The sequence below is a fragment of the Salarias fasciatus genome, chromosome 11 (assembly GCF_902148845.1).
Source record: "Salarias fasciatus chromosome 11, fSalaFa1.1, whole genome shotgun sequence".
Classification (NCBI taxonomy): domain Eukaryota; kingdom Metazoa; phylum Chordata; class Actinopteri; order Blenniiformes; family Blenniidae; genus Salarias; species Salarias fasciatus.
Window position 1 is genome coordinate 18453188 of NC_043755.1, and position 14695 is coordinate 18467882.

The window sequence follows — 14695 nt, forward strand, 5'->3', positions numbered from 1 at the left end:
TCTGTGAGCATGAAAAGAGCCCAGATGTCAGCGCTCCGCACTGGCCGGCGCTTCGGTTGGAGAGCGTTCTGTTTTCCTATTGTTGCTCAGAGTCCCTTCTCCGTGCCTTCCTCAACCTTGTTTCACCGCCGACACTGGCCTGGCCTGGCGAGCCGACGCGTCCATCTCCGTGGGCCAACATCACGTGCGCCTATTGCTGGGGACTGCGACGAGGCAACCTGTAACCAATCCTCGGCTCAGCCAGTTTCACCTGCCTCTCTGGACAGGCGGCAATAGCAGGAGGCCTGGGGCGAGGGACATTAAGCCTGATGTTTATCTGGCTGCACAGCCCACTCCCTGCTACCAGCACGCTCTCTCTCTCTCTCTCTCTCTCTCTCTGTTCCTGTCTTCCTCTCTCAATCCCAGTCTGATGCTGAGGTATGATTTGGTGAGAGGAGAGAGGATATCGATTCAGCCTCTGTCGCTGTCTCACTCTATCATTTCAACTCTCTCCACTCTCTCTCTCTCTCGCTCTCCCTCTCTCTCTCTCTAGCGTGCAGTCATAATAACCCCTCTCTTAGACGCCCAGGCAATAAACCGGGGCCTCCCCTCTTCCTGCGCACATCTCCCTTGGCGAGGACAAAACCAATAAAGGGTTGGCTTAATTACAGCTGCTGAGTGCCGCCGACACCCAGGTACAACACCGTGGGGCTGCAGGGTGGTGGCGAGCACGGCCGAGATGTGAGCGGGATGTTGGAGGTTGCAAAGCGAGCTGCATTAGGATACAGCTTGAGTTGCAGCGCTACTCCTACATTTCAACCCTCAAGACAGTACTTCATAGTACTCAAAGAGATGGAGAAAAAAAAAAAAAAAGAGGTGGTAGCCTTGAGGGTGGCTGGGAAAATGTGGGCAGAGACAGAGAAAGTACAGTATTTAACAGCCTCTACTAAGGAGCCCTTAAGCCAGGCATGTAAGCAGATCAGCAGCTCCAAATTAGAAGCTCGTTCAGCCTGTTTTTTTTCAAACCACAAGGGCTTCATGTGAGAGCATAAGCCAAGGCTTTGCTATAAAACAAAGCACACACACAACTGTTTATGAAGAGTAGAATAGACAAGTAAAACAGAGGAGATTCTCCCCATGATCAACACAAGTGTCCCAAGAAGAACCACTGTAGCACACTGTGTCCTATTCTTTCTAGGTCTGCAATCAGTCTCCTCCCTGTTTCTGTCTACCCTCTTTTTTTTTTCTTTACCCTTGTTTCCCTGCTTTCCTTTTCCCCAGTTCTGTCACATCAACATGAATCAGGGGCTCCAGGGGTTCAGAGTCCCGAACGCTGCAGTCTCCTATGTCTGTCTCGTCTGCAGCTCAGTCACCATGGTGACTGATGCCTGGGTGTTCCTGCCTCCTCTTGCTTGCTATTTTATATCTTCCACTTGCTTTTGCTTCTGTTTCTCCGCTGAACTCCCCACAACACTTGTTATCAATACAGGCTGACGATACGCAACCTTAGAAAACACAATCGAAGGTAGATTTCCTTTCAAGCAGCGCACCACATTGTTGATGCGCCTGCTTCATATAGTAACTGCAAAGAAAAATAGTTTCCGTGCTATACATTTCTGGAAAAATCTGAATGCAGCCTCTCAGTTAATCCATCTGATTACAGTCTGGCTAATTCTGCATTTTTCAGGACTGTTTTTAAGACTTAACAACTTCATATGTGAAAATGCAGAACAGTATTTAGATCATGCAGACCTCTGTCAATGGGTGTGGTACAGATGTCAAAATACATCTCAAACTAACTTCATCATCCCTATGGTTCATGAGAAATACTGCCCAGTTTCATGGTCCATATTTAATTAAATACACACCTATACACCCGGTAGCAAAAGTAATAAAATAACAGGTTCTAGTATATTTACCAGCGCAAAATAAAAATTAAGGTTTTAGAATCAAAGAGCAACAACTTTGAGATCATGCATGAAAAAAATGCAATTGAATGTATTGATGCCACAGAGAAAGGAGTAATATGTGAAAATGATATAGAAACAAAAACCAATATATGTCCATGAGCGCTGAACTGTACAGTAATGTGTTCCCAGCAGAAACTACGGGATCAGACTGGAGAGGTTTAAACATGAAAAATCTACTACAGATCAAAAGTGACCCCATATTTTCTTTGTGTCACACTACATGTCTTTAATAGACATAACATTTCATGTTTTATTACTTTAATCCCATTCTGCTAACACGGAGACTAAAAGTCAGAGAGAACAAATCAACATTTCTATTGATCACACATCACATCTTATCACCATGGCAACCCTGTGGTTAGAGGGGACAAGTGAAAAGGGGGGGGGGGGTTGAGTGTGGGAGCTGGAGTGGGAGGGGGAGGTGCAGAAAGGCAGGGGGTTTCCACTTCAGAGGAATCCTCAGTGAAGACCGAACAGTGGTGGAAAGAAGTTGGGCTTTCCTCGCGTCTGTGCTCGTGTTGCACTGCGCTGCACACATGAGCCATAAAATACGGAGGTGCACAGCTGCAAATACACTGTCACTGCGGGAAGACGATACGCCAGACCGGGCGACGAAGTAAGCAGATGTGAGTGTGACGGTGTGACTCGCTGAAATCAAACCCAGGATCGAGCGTCCCATTTGGACTCATTAAACTGCAGCCATACGGGTTTAATTTAACACCCTGGACTTGAAACGCAGTGATGCTCTCCATACATTGAATCTATGCAGAAAATCAAGTGCAGCTTCAGAATCCCACTTATGCTGTATCAGACTTTACAAAAGGCTCATCTGGGAAAAAGACAACAAGATGCGTACCACAAACTCAATAACATCCTCTGCTAATGCTTCATGCAGGACTCCACCAACAGACACTCTTAGATCTCAGGCATTTTAGGGAAGCAAAGAGCTGCAGCAGCCAATGGATGATAGTGGGATGTGTGTATGTGTGTGTGTGTGTGTGTGTGTGTGTGAGAGGGCGAGGAGTACAGTTGCAGTTTAAATGTAGTGACCACTCAATTCAAAACCATTCAGGCCTTCTAAGAACAGATCCCCACACCCCATTAGGACCTCTGCTGACGCACACATGCATAATACATGGCAGCTGGATCTAAAAGCATACAGCCCATTAAAAGGCTTGGGCAAGAAAGAAACAGAGAGAGAGAGAGAGAGGGAGAGAAATACACTCAGATACAAACAACCATGATCGAACAGATAGCTAAGCTGGCTAGCCACCGGTTGGCAGAGTTGTGCTGGGCACCAGTGATACTATTTACAGACCCTGAACATAGAGAATAACGAGGCAGACACTGCTGATTGCATCCTCCAGGAACAAAAATCAAAACATTGGCAAGGAAACGACCCACCGCTCACTTGTAACTGCAAATATGTGCATGTATCGTAAAAAATAATAAGCCTAGGTCTGTCTCGGCTGCCATTCTCAGATGGTTTCTATTGAGGGGTTTTGCTGAGAAGGAAAAATAAGGTAGTGATGGAAAATAAGTTCAATTTAATCAGTCAGATGTGATGATTGCTGGATCACAATTTCCAGGCATAGAGTCCCCCCCCACCACCAACCCTTCTTTCCAACCTTCCAGTGCCGGAGTGTTCTGGCCATGTAATGTGAGGTGGCAGAGAGCCCAGCAATGCTGTAAATTATTTCTGACTGTAGGGTGGGGGACAAGAGGGAAAAGACTTGCAGTCCCCAGAGACAGAAAGACAGACGATGGTTGTGGGAATGTGGGTGGGGGGGTGGGGGGTCTGTGCCTTCTCTCGGTTAGAGAGCAGGACTTGGGTGTGTTTGCAAGTTTCAAGCCCTTTCACAGTGTCCATATGTCCAGCAGCCACGAGAGGCCAGAGGTCTGTCTGTGAGGGGGTGGGATGGCGAGAAGCAGCATTTCACCGAATAATCATAATATGCTCCAGCGCTCCAACGTGAGATTCAGCTTCTATCTCAACTACCCTTTTTTCCTGACACACAGATAGAAACACACTATGAGAGCATATGTTGCAGCAACGCTGTGTGACCCAGTTGCAACATGCCGAGTTTCTTCAAATACTAAAAAAGCACTTTCATCATATGCATTTCAGTATAGATTTTTTTCCAGGGCAAACCGTACATATTGTGCTTTTTAATGTAATTATTGTTTTTTCAAGGAATTGTCCTTTTTTTAATCAATTAACTATTCCTTTGCTCCATCCTGCCCTCACTATGAGGGGACATCCTTCTATGAGGGGGGGGGAGGGCGGCAGAGATTAAGTAATAGTAAAATACTCTGGTGCATCAAAGTGAGATTCAACTGTAATCTCAACTACATGTTTCTCTTACCCAAATTGAAACATACTGTATGCATAAATATTGCGGTAGCGTGTGAATTAATAGTTTTAAAACATTAATTATTTTGTTATATATTTTCAGATATACTGCATTTCTTCTCCTGGTGCACATAATGTACTACACACTGTGCCAATGTGTGTTTTTCAGTCATGATTATTGTTGAGTCAAGTAGATGCTCCCTGTTTTAAGTTGATAAATTATGATGGTATGCTTTGAGGGTGCAGTGTGTGTGTGTACGTGCGTGCGTGTGTGTGTCCATTCACTCCCAGGTCTGGACTCTTTAAAGATGCAGATTTTGCCCTCACCTACCCCCTCTTGTCCTCTCAGACACGACAGCAGCAGCAGCAGCAGCAGCAGCAGCAGCAGAGGCAGTGCACAGCACACATGCTGCAGCAGCGGTGCGCTGGCTGGGGGCCGCGCGCGCGCGCGCACCCATACATTCACGACTACGCGCAGCGCACACGTACATCCTCGAGATGGTCAGTCCACTTAAATGGATCATTTTTAACTAACCACCTCCTCCGACAATCAATGGCGGTGCGCCGTGCTTGCGCGCGCGCAGGCAGGCACAGAGGCAGGGAGGCATGCACGGCAAACCACCCCCCCCCCTGTCAGGATCGCTGATCGGCCCCCATCATCCGGCCGGGAAATATCTGCAGCAGCAGCGGCAACAGTACTATACTGTAGGTTGTTATTACGCAGGCTGGCTGTCGATCGATAAACGCAACAACCCCCCCCCCCCCCCCCCCCCCCAACTCCCCCCACCACCACCCCCACCCCCCAAATACTCGTTTGACATACCAACGGGGAAAGCCCTTCCTCATCAATCTGGGCATTTCTTTACAAAGGAATCACTCACCCGATGTTGCTCAGCGCCTGCTCGAACAGCTCGGTCTGCAGGATGTTCTGAGGAGCCGCGAAAGCCCCGTTGAAATGTGATAAAACCGAGCTACAGAACTGACGCAATGTCTCAAACTGCATTTTCCCCCTCCGTTTTCCTCTTTGATCCTCAGTAAGTGATCACCCCGTTTCCTCTCACCAATACATCCCAGAGCCAGCGCTCTCTCCGGACGCCCCCCCGCGCACATACACCTCCTCAGTATTCGGTTATTATTATCTCCCGGGGCGCATTCAACGCGGAGAAAACGCCGATCAAGTTCCACATTTCCGCGGCCGCTCCTGGTGAAAAGTGTCCTGAAACGAGGCGCATTCCGGGGCGGGATCTCTCCGTCATAAGCCGGGGAGACGAGGCAGCGCCGGTGGAGCCGGTAAAAAGCCTTTTCGTCTTCTCGCCGTGGCAAAAATCTCCTGTCGGTTTGCGGGAAGAGGTGGAGGAGCGCAGGGAGGAGAGAGGGAGCGGAGAGGCATCCTACACGGCAGAGAGCAGCAGCGGCGGCAGCATCCCCGACCGACCGGCGCATCAGCTGCTGCCTCGCATTCAACTCATATTTCCCGAGTACACACTCGCCTTAACCCTCACACACACACACGCATTGGTGTACACGCACGCGCACACTATTGGGCTGGTATGCAATCGTGCGCACTCCTCTCCATATCTCTCATGCACTCTTTGGGACGCGCACAGCAGCAGATAACCCACAATACAATCCAGGAGAGGGAGGCGATGCTGTCGTCAGGGATTTTTTTTTTCCCCCTCCTCCTTATATTCCATATCTGGCTTCTGTGCATCAGCTCTACATCAGTAATAAAGTAGGACCGTGTGTGAGGAAAGGACAGGGCAAGCAGAAAAGTGGGGTTTTCCCCCCGGGGTTCCTTTCTTATTTTTTTTTTTTTCATAAATATTATATTTATTTCCGGCAAGCGCCAGCGTTTCCTTAAATCTGCTGCATTTCATTTGGTTAATTTTATTCACAATGCAATCACACATCCACCTGGAACCACTCCTACAGGAAGCTCTAATGAGGCTTCCTGATTTTTTTTTTCTTCTATTCTACATGCCAGCATGAAGCAAGAGCAAAGGCTTCAGCCGAATAGCTGTTCAGCAGGTAATCTGCACAATAATGTCACTCTCACATAAAGCACAATATCCCAACTGCATTGGTAACATAACGATGTAAAACTCTTGAGGTGCCCATAAAGTACTATGTTGAAACCTGAAGAGAAAGACACTAAAATAACTTATTGGACACATGACTTCAGTTCATTAAAGGAATAGTTTTTTTCTTATAGTTTTATTGTCTCTGAGACTCAAGTCAAAATCCATGAAAAAAATAAAGGCATGTTCTATACCTTACTTCCACTGCACCTGGTCTCCTGCAGAGACGGTACCATTTCAATCAGCTCTCCATCTGCCATTCATGGTACCAACATTCACAGTCAGTGTTTCCAGACTTGCCTTCCTCCTCCTGCTGTTTCCACTGGCACCCTGTTGACTCAAACGATCGGCTTTGGGTTCCATATTTTTGATCGACACATGTACTTTATGCGAAGTTGCAAGAGCACTATGCCCGGCACCTTTCATTGAGACGCTTATACCACACTGGTGTGTCTCATCAGAGGTTAGATGATAATGTGATGAAATCTATTTTATAAAAGTGGCCTGTTATGGGATGTACTTAGACTGAATGGGATTGAATGATTGACTGTATCAGCTCATGTTGTGGTTCAATGTTCCATTTTCAAAGCAGAAATAACCTAAAAAAAATGTTTTCCAGTATCCTCTGTGTGACTGACAACTCAACATTGGACCAAAAGATGTGAACTAAAAATCTAAGCAAGCTGCATATGTGGTGTGTACTATGGAGCAATATTTTAAGAATTCCCACAAAAAAAAAAACACTAACTCCTGAACGAAATTCACCCGGGTACCAGTTCAGAACTCACTTTTAAAATCTCAGACGAAATAGTTGGAGGTTTCTTCTGTTGCACACACCAACGAAAAGACAGTGGTTCCAACACCTGCCACAATCTGTGATCGGCTGGTTTGGATTACATTGATCTGGTTCTTGCTGCAGTGATAGATCAGTAGAGTTTGTTTCACAGGGAACCGGGACAAATTGCTCAATAGCTCTGGGTTCACTTCCCAGTGCGGTTGAGTTGAAATCTTCTATTTTCAACTACAGGTAGCTAACAATCAGGAAGTATGCTGTATGTGGTGGGTAGATATCAACAATAATAATGTAGCATTTATTCTAAAAATGCCATGCGGTGCGATGTCAAGCAGGTGCTGAGTGAACGTGGGAGGAGCACAAAGAGTTCAAGCTCTTAATTAAAGAGGGGAGGGGCTCATCCTTCCACACCTTGAGAACCTTGGATTCGTCCTGAGCTGAGTGGAGCTGGATGTTCAAGTTTTTTCTCTTCTGCAGTCGCACTGAATGTGCTAGAGAAAGAAGCCGGAATCAATGTGGTGAGTATGTTCCAATCCCAGTGTGATCACTGTTGTTTCATCAGCCTCGCCCAACACCGCAACTGTCCTGTCTGTGCGCTCGTTCAACTGACACCTGGAAGACCAAGACAAATTAGACGCCTTCCCAAAGTTATTTCTCCTTATAAGTAGGCCGTCAGCTTTTTCCCTCTTTTCTTCAGCAGAACAGATTCAGGAGTTAATTTAAACATTCTTTAAGATTAATGAAAGTGGGTTTTGGTGCTTATGCAGTGGGAGTTCTATTTATGGACTCTCTGCGATCCATCATCGGCATTATCCCGTGAATTTTCAGACAGCCAGTTTCCTGTTGTGTCACTGCGAGTGTAAGCGATACCGGTGCCAGCAGTGCTCTCTGGTACCATCTCCACCTCATCGAACCATGCATTTAATTAATATACAGGGGCGAGGGCCTCGACTGGAACAGGAAGTAACTTGCTGACTGACTGCTTGGAGCTGTCGGAGGTTTACTAATAGTTTGCAGTTCCACATGACGTGTAGCTTTTTGTTGTGCTGTATACTGCATTACCAGAGCCCTGGAATATTTTGGACTTATGACTGAATTAGTGGTTGAATAAGTGCTTGAGTGTCCGGCCAGGAGAAGAGACTTTAAAAGGTCCCCACAGCCAAAGTTATGGAAACTAAAAAGGTGGAAGGACACTATAATGGATATTGCCCCCTAACAGTTCTCAGAACTACAAAAACGTCTCTGTGGTCCTAAAATGGCTATACTGTGAGCACAGCATTGTGAATGTCCAGTGTGTGTGTGTGTGTGTGTGTGCGTGTGCATGCCGTGTATACATAACCGAGTTAACTGACTGAGTGCTCTGTTCCATTTGGATTCGGGCAACCCACTGAGTTTGCTTTCCAAGACAAAATGTAACCCACATTCTTCATCTGTCCATCAGCAGTTCTGCTGCAGTTGAAAGCTAAGACGGCAGGAGAGCCAGAAACAGACAGAACAAGAGACACAGAAAACAAAAAAATCCTACTCTGAACAAATGTTGAGTTACTTTACATCTGAGAGAGAGCAAAGAAGGACATGAAAGCAGCTTTTCTGAAAGGACTGTCGAGATTTGGGCTGAAGAGGTGAATTCCAGAGAGGGCGCAGATCCTGACTGCAAGCTTCTCTTCCTCCCTTCACAAGAAGAAAGAAAAAGGGGCCCCCATGTGGAAATCAAAGTAACTGCCTCACTTGACACCAGTATCAAGAAACAGGCAACCGAATACAGGATTCACAAGCACAGCATGTTCGTGTTGTCAGCTTCTGAGAGTGTTCAGCTCAGAGGGGACATTTAGTGCATACAACAAGTGGGACACAGCGTTCCGCATTGTAATTAGCCCGCTCTTGATTTTAGACTCCAAAAACATCAAGACAATACTTTAATTTCAAGTAACACAGTGCTGAAAAAGGCTTGCAAACATCCTGGATGAACCAGAGGAATTATCCAAGTGCAACCTATTGCTAACACCCTTAAGCTGCAGCAACCCCATCAAACAGAATTCAAATGTGCAACCATCTATGTTCACACGTGGCGGTGTATACGTGAGTGTTCTGAAGCAAGTGAGTGGAAAACTCCTCCAGAATTGATAAGTTATCACCAGATGCAGCGTAGGTTTCTAACTGAATTTTTTTTTTTCTTAAAAAATCAACTTTAAAGAAATTTCCTGTGATATTTTGGACTGACCTGTCTATGGGCGCGTCGCCGTGTCCCGAGTACCTGAACCCCGAACCGTTGTCAAGGGACGCCTGTCTGGGCAGGAGCCCGCCGTGAGGTCTGCTTCTGTCGGAGTTTCCCGAGGCTCCCTGGTAGGGGTAGAGGGACGGGTCCTGGAGTTTGGCCTTCTTTCCCTGCGGCCCCCCCTCAAACACGCCTCGCACCTGACCGGGCCCCGAGCCGTAGAACCACGCCCCCGATTTGGTGAGGATTTCTTGTTGTTTTCGGCACAAGTTGCATACCCACATAACCTGCAGGGAAGAGAAGAGCGGTGTTAACATCCTGAAACGGACAGGCAGAGGTTTCCTTATATGACCTAAGATGAGATAGAATGGAGAGAATAGAGTATTTCCTTTGATAAAACTCTAACATGACTGTGAGGTGTATTTCTGTTGCTGGGAGAAAACTTTAGCGTCCATCCAATTGACAAATTAGGAATTATTGATTTTCTTTTTAGCGTCTTTGATTTTTTTTTTTTTTGGAGTTTTCGTCACACAGCAATGACACTCATGAACATTACAGAAAACGTATGTTGATGAGGTGAATGATGAGATATTTCACACATAGGGCAGCCTTTAATAAATTGAAAGATTGTGTGATCAGGATTCAGTTTATCAGTGCTATGGATTTTGAAACTGTGAGTCCATCTGTTGTCCCTGTCCCACTATTCTGAGCTCCTGGATTACATTTTTTTTTTGTTTTTGTGAAGCAGTACATTCCATCCAAATCTCCTTTCTGGGCAGCAAACATACAGAGAAAGAAGTAATGTAGAATAATGTCGTTCTGTAATATAAGTGTAAAGGAATAGAATGATTTTATACTGCTATGCTCCACAGGCATAGAAATAGAGGGTTTACAGCTCTGTAATGATGTGCCCTGTATCTGCTCCACAGAGCAGGCCCAGCAGCCGGCTCACCACAGTAGCTTCATAAATCCTGGAACAGACAGGCGTCCTGAGCACTGCAGACATATGTACACATGCTCACTACGTCTTCCCTGCCTCACTCAGGCCTGCACCAGGTAGCCGCATTTCACTAGACTCCCCGGTAACATCTCGCTATATTCATTCTTTATAAGCAGGATGCACTGGTAAAAATGAAACTAAAGCTGTGGTTTAAAGATAAAAAAAAACATCTGATTTGTCTTTTTCCCTTTCTGTGTGTGATTAGCCACAGCATTGTGATATTTCTTATGCAGTTTGTGGACTATTGTCCAATAAATATGGACTCCAGTGCCACTGTCTGGTAATACCAGAGGCAGCTGAAGCATCTGAAATACCAGGAATTTGTATTTGAAGTAAAATAATGAGAGAAAATACAGGGGAAAAAGACTGGTTCCTTCCTTTAGTTATACACAAAGTGACCGTTATCTATTCCTTTGTTTACATCCTGAATGTATAACCAAAAAGCAACAGTTTGACCTGGTCTAAAATTGACTATGTAGTCCATGTCATTGGTAGAATGCAGTAAGACATTTCAAACAGGGCCTTCATGCATACTTTGGAGCCTGATGCTGAGTCAGTCAGTGCATTACAAGTATGTATGAGTCGGCTCAAAATTGACCAATGAACTGAATTCACTCAAACTGGCCTCATACAAAAAGTTACTGAAGACGGCGCCTTAAACCACCAAGTGGACAACAGTGATCCACTTACACAGACAACACTGAGTCCTGTCTAATAGCGTCACTCGTCAAGTTATAGAAGTGGTCATTTCTCTAAACAAATGACTGTTTAGTTGGTGAAACAGGAAGACTTTTATAAAATCACACACTCTAGAATTTTGTTAAACCTTCATGTCACTAAAGCGTCATGGTGCTGGTGAGCAGTTTGCAAAATATTCTACTGTAATTAGTTACTGATTAGGTTTTGGTATCTGCATACATTTCAAGTTTGCAGTACCAGGCAGAGATTTTCTTTTGCCCCAAAACACCAATATTTGACAGAAAATGAATAAATTAAGGAAAACATAGCTTCCTTTACTAGGACAGCTTTACCTAGCAAGAAGAGTTACTCAGTTACACTTCAAACCAAGTGCAAAAATAGAGCATTGCACACAGCGGGCGGCGTGTCGCGATATTGACACATGAGGCATTTATGACCAGCTATCAATGTTACAGATGGGCTATAACTGTGCTGACACACAATAGAAGCAGGGAGGCTACAAATTGTGCTTTATGTGTCCCACAGGAATGTAGCTAGTGAGGCCATGACTGCCTCATTTAACTGGGGTCACGGCGAGAACTCCGCAGTGAACCGTGAGTCATCGGCTAGGACCCCGGAGCCACCGAGGACAGTGTTCCTGATTATCAAGAAAACTCCCGCCCATCACCAATGACACCAGGTAAGTTTCACTCGCACTCACACACACATATCTATGTGGAAAAAAAAGATGAGAAATGTGTTTCATAATGGAATTGGCTGACAATTAAGCATTCTAAAATCATCCGGAACAACAAATTTTCATTGTTCTCCATTTATCCTAAATTTTGAAGCAGTTTCAAATAAATTGATTATGCAATTCAGGGAAAACAGCTTGGATCGAGCAAAGCGGCGAGCATGCAACTACAACGCAAAACAAATCGCTACGATACAATTCTATGTAGAACTTTCAACAAAATATGGTTTTCATACTGAAGTTAGGAGGTGAAAATGGTAGTTTCAAGTAAAAAAACTGCATCCAATAGGAAGAGTATATTAGGCTCACAATAAAAGGAAAAATATGACAATATGAAACTGTACATAAAAAACAAAATAAACATCTGAATTTTCAAGACTAAAGATGAAATCTCAAAAGTTAAGCATTCTCTAATACATTGAAATGTTGACAAACATTTGGGAATTTTTCCTCCGAACAGCTTCAGTTTATTCTTCTTTTTTTTCTTTTTTTTTTACTTTTTACACAAGCTATTTTAAAAATCACATTTTCCTCTACAGTTATACGAAACTCCCTCTTCAGACATTTTGCTTCATTGATTTTTCTTTCTTATACTACGAATGATTCATGGATGAAGGATCTTTATGTATAAGTTTCTACCAATACCACCACAGATTACTGTTGTCTTTCATTTAGAAATGTGAACATATCTTTAAGCATCATCTCTGCCTACAAACATTTCAGAGTTGGGTGTCTATTCATAAAACAGATTAGGCTTTACTGGTAGTTAATAGCGGAGATCTGCCCTTCGCCCTGCAGCAGTCTGTGACCTACATATTTACCCCTCCAAACTGCAATTAACATGGAGTCAGTTGCCGTGCACCTCTACAGTCTGCCAATAATAATTAACTACGTTTCTCAGCCCTTGGACTGCACATGTCAAGTTCTTTTATCTCATCAGTGAATACTTAATAGCATATTAGTATTCCAGAAAACACAGGCCAACAAAAACCTGCACAGGTCAAGCAAACATTAAGCCCACTGAGTTTCAGACATCAATACTTGGATTTGATTTGCACTTTGGAACCGAGTCAAAAGGAAAGAAAAGGAAGCGAAGGTTTATTCAGTGTATTAGACAGGTATTTTCAAAGAACTCAAGACAAAGGTGGGCTGAATTAATCTTTATTCAGCCAAAAAGCTGAATGAACTCCAAAAAAAGATATGAGGTAATAATACTAGTTTAAGATGAATCAGTTTTTTTTATTCAGTGGCTTGATTCACATGACCACCAGGTAGCTTCATTTTCATTGCAGCCATTCAGGGCAAACCTCTTACACGCACACACACACACACACACACACACATTTCTATGCCTTACGGAGGCATTGCATTGACTTGCATCAATTTCCTGCATGTTTTATCTAAATGCAGTTTCAGCTCCAATTTGTCGAAACCTTACCTTAACCTACACCAATTCCTCATCCATTGAAGATATATTTACAGAAAAATCTTTGTACTTTCTCAATGGAAAGTTCAGTTTCTATCCTTTCAGTGACAAAAGTCCCAGTTGATTAAAGTACAGTCACATTTCGGTCCTCAGCAGTATAGAAGAACAAAGCCACATACACACACATTTTCCTTCGGCTTAACTCTCCACGACTGAGCGCAGGCTGGGTGTTGGGGGCTGGGGGCTGTGGCCCTTAGGCACGGCCATTTCTCCCTGTGTTTGCACATTTCACAGTCATTGAACCTGCAGTTAAAAATAGAAAGCTGAAAACCTAGTGCCGCCACATGCCACAAACGCCGGAAAGATATATACTCTATTAAATGTGCTATAGGCTGTTTACCGAGGCACTGAATTCAAGGAAACAAACACCGAGTGCCGTGGGATCAATAAATAATTTCCTTTCTAATAGTTTCTCTTCAGACCAGGGGTGTGTTTTTGGAGAGAGCAGGGGGAGTAATCTTCCAAATACATATGAGCACCAGGAGAAGTTACAAAAGCCATAACCAAGGATACTAGCGAAGGACAGTCTGACAAAGAGAAAAAAAAAATCTATTCAGAGATTATGCATCCCATGCAGTCTGTACAAAAAGTTTTGAAAATCCCTTTTTTTTTTGTGGTGAATAGTCCTACCAAAGAGAGACAGTGTACCCTTCAGCAATGTACTTTACATGTGATGTGCTTTTTTTTTTTTTTTTTTTTTTTTGCCTTCTCAATTCAAATCTTTCCTGAAGGAGCCATCCACTCACACACCAGCTATATTTGCAGGAAGAGAGAGCACTGAGCTCTCTCTTGTGGCCACTAAACTGCACTACAGCATTACTTAACGCAGGCTTCAGAGTGAATCAGCAGTATCCTTCCAGGCAGATTTCACTAAGTTACATTAAATCAATGACATTTTGACATCCATTCATTCATGACTGTATTCGTAATGTAATGGCCGTCCTCATTCCAAGAGGGTCCTCCATTTGAAATCCCCTTTTCAGCTTCATGTAATTTTAGTTTTGAGAGTTTAGAGAGAGCAACATACAGGAGGGACAGAAGCATCCTTTCCATCTGAAAAACACATTTAGTCCTTTTTCTCTGTGTCCCTTTTAGGGTATGCAATAAAAAAGAAAGAAATCTAATCTAAAGTTCAGCAGTAAATAGATGGAATAAAACAGAGATGGCACAGGATGCAATATTGATGGGGCAGTAAATGAACTGTCATTGGTATCATATTTCCTTGTTGTTTCTAGTCTTCGCCTGAACTGGGGTGAACTGAACTGCTCATTAAAAGACTCACTGTTGGTTGAATAGAGTGTTCCTGGGAACATCCCAGGCTGGACCGAGTCCATCTTAAGACCACACATATGAACAGGGACCATATTTAAAACTCGCAAGAACAAATTA

General features: G+C 44.1%; 1 protein-coding gene across 14 annotated transcripts in view; it reads right to left on the reverse strand.

Annotated features, from left to right (window-relative positions):
• Positions 1-14695, reverse strand: part of rims2a (regulating synaptic membrane exocytosis 2a) — a 140468-nt gene that overhangs the window by 90871 nt on the left and 34902 nt on the right. For 11 of the 14 annotated variants that reach the window (XM_030102194.1, XM_030102198.1, XM_030102197.1 and 8 more), the window contains one exon: positions 9395-9675. In XM_030102194.1, coding sequence (XP_029958054.1) covers positions 9395-9675 — 281 coding nt within the window. Of the gene's footprint in view, positions 1-5183; positions 5435-9394; positions 9676-14695 lie in introns of those variants that run through there. The other 3 variants (XM_030102200.1, XM_030102202.1, XM_030102201.1) reach the window with 1 other exon arrangement.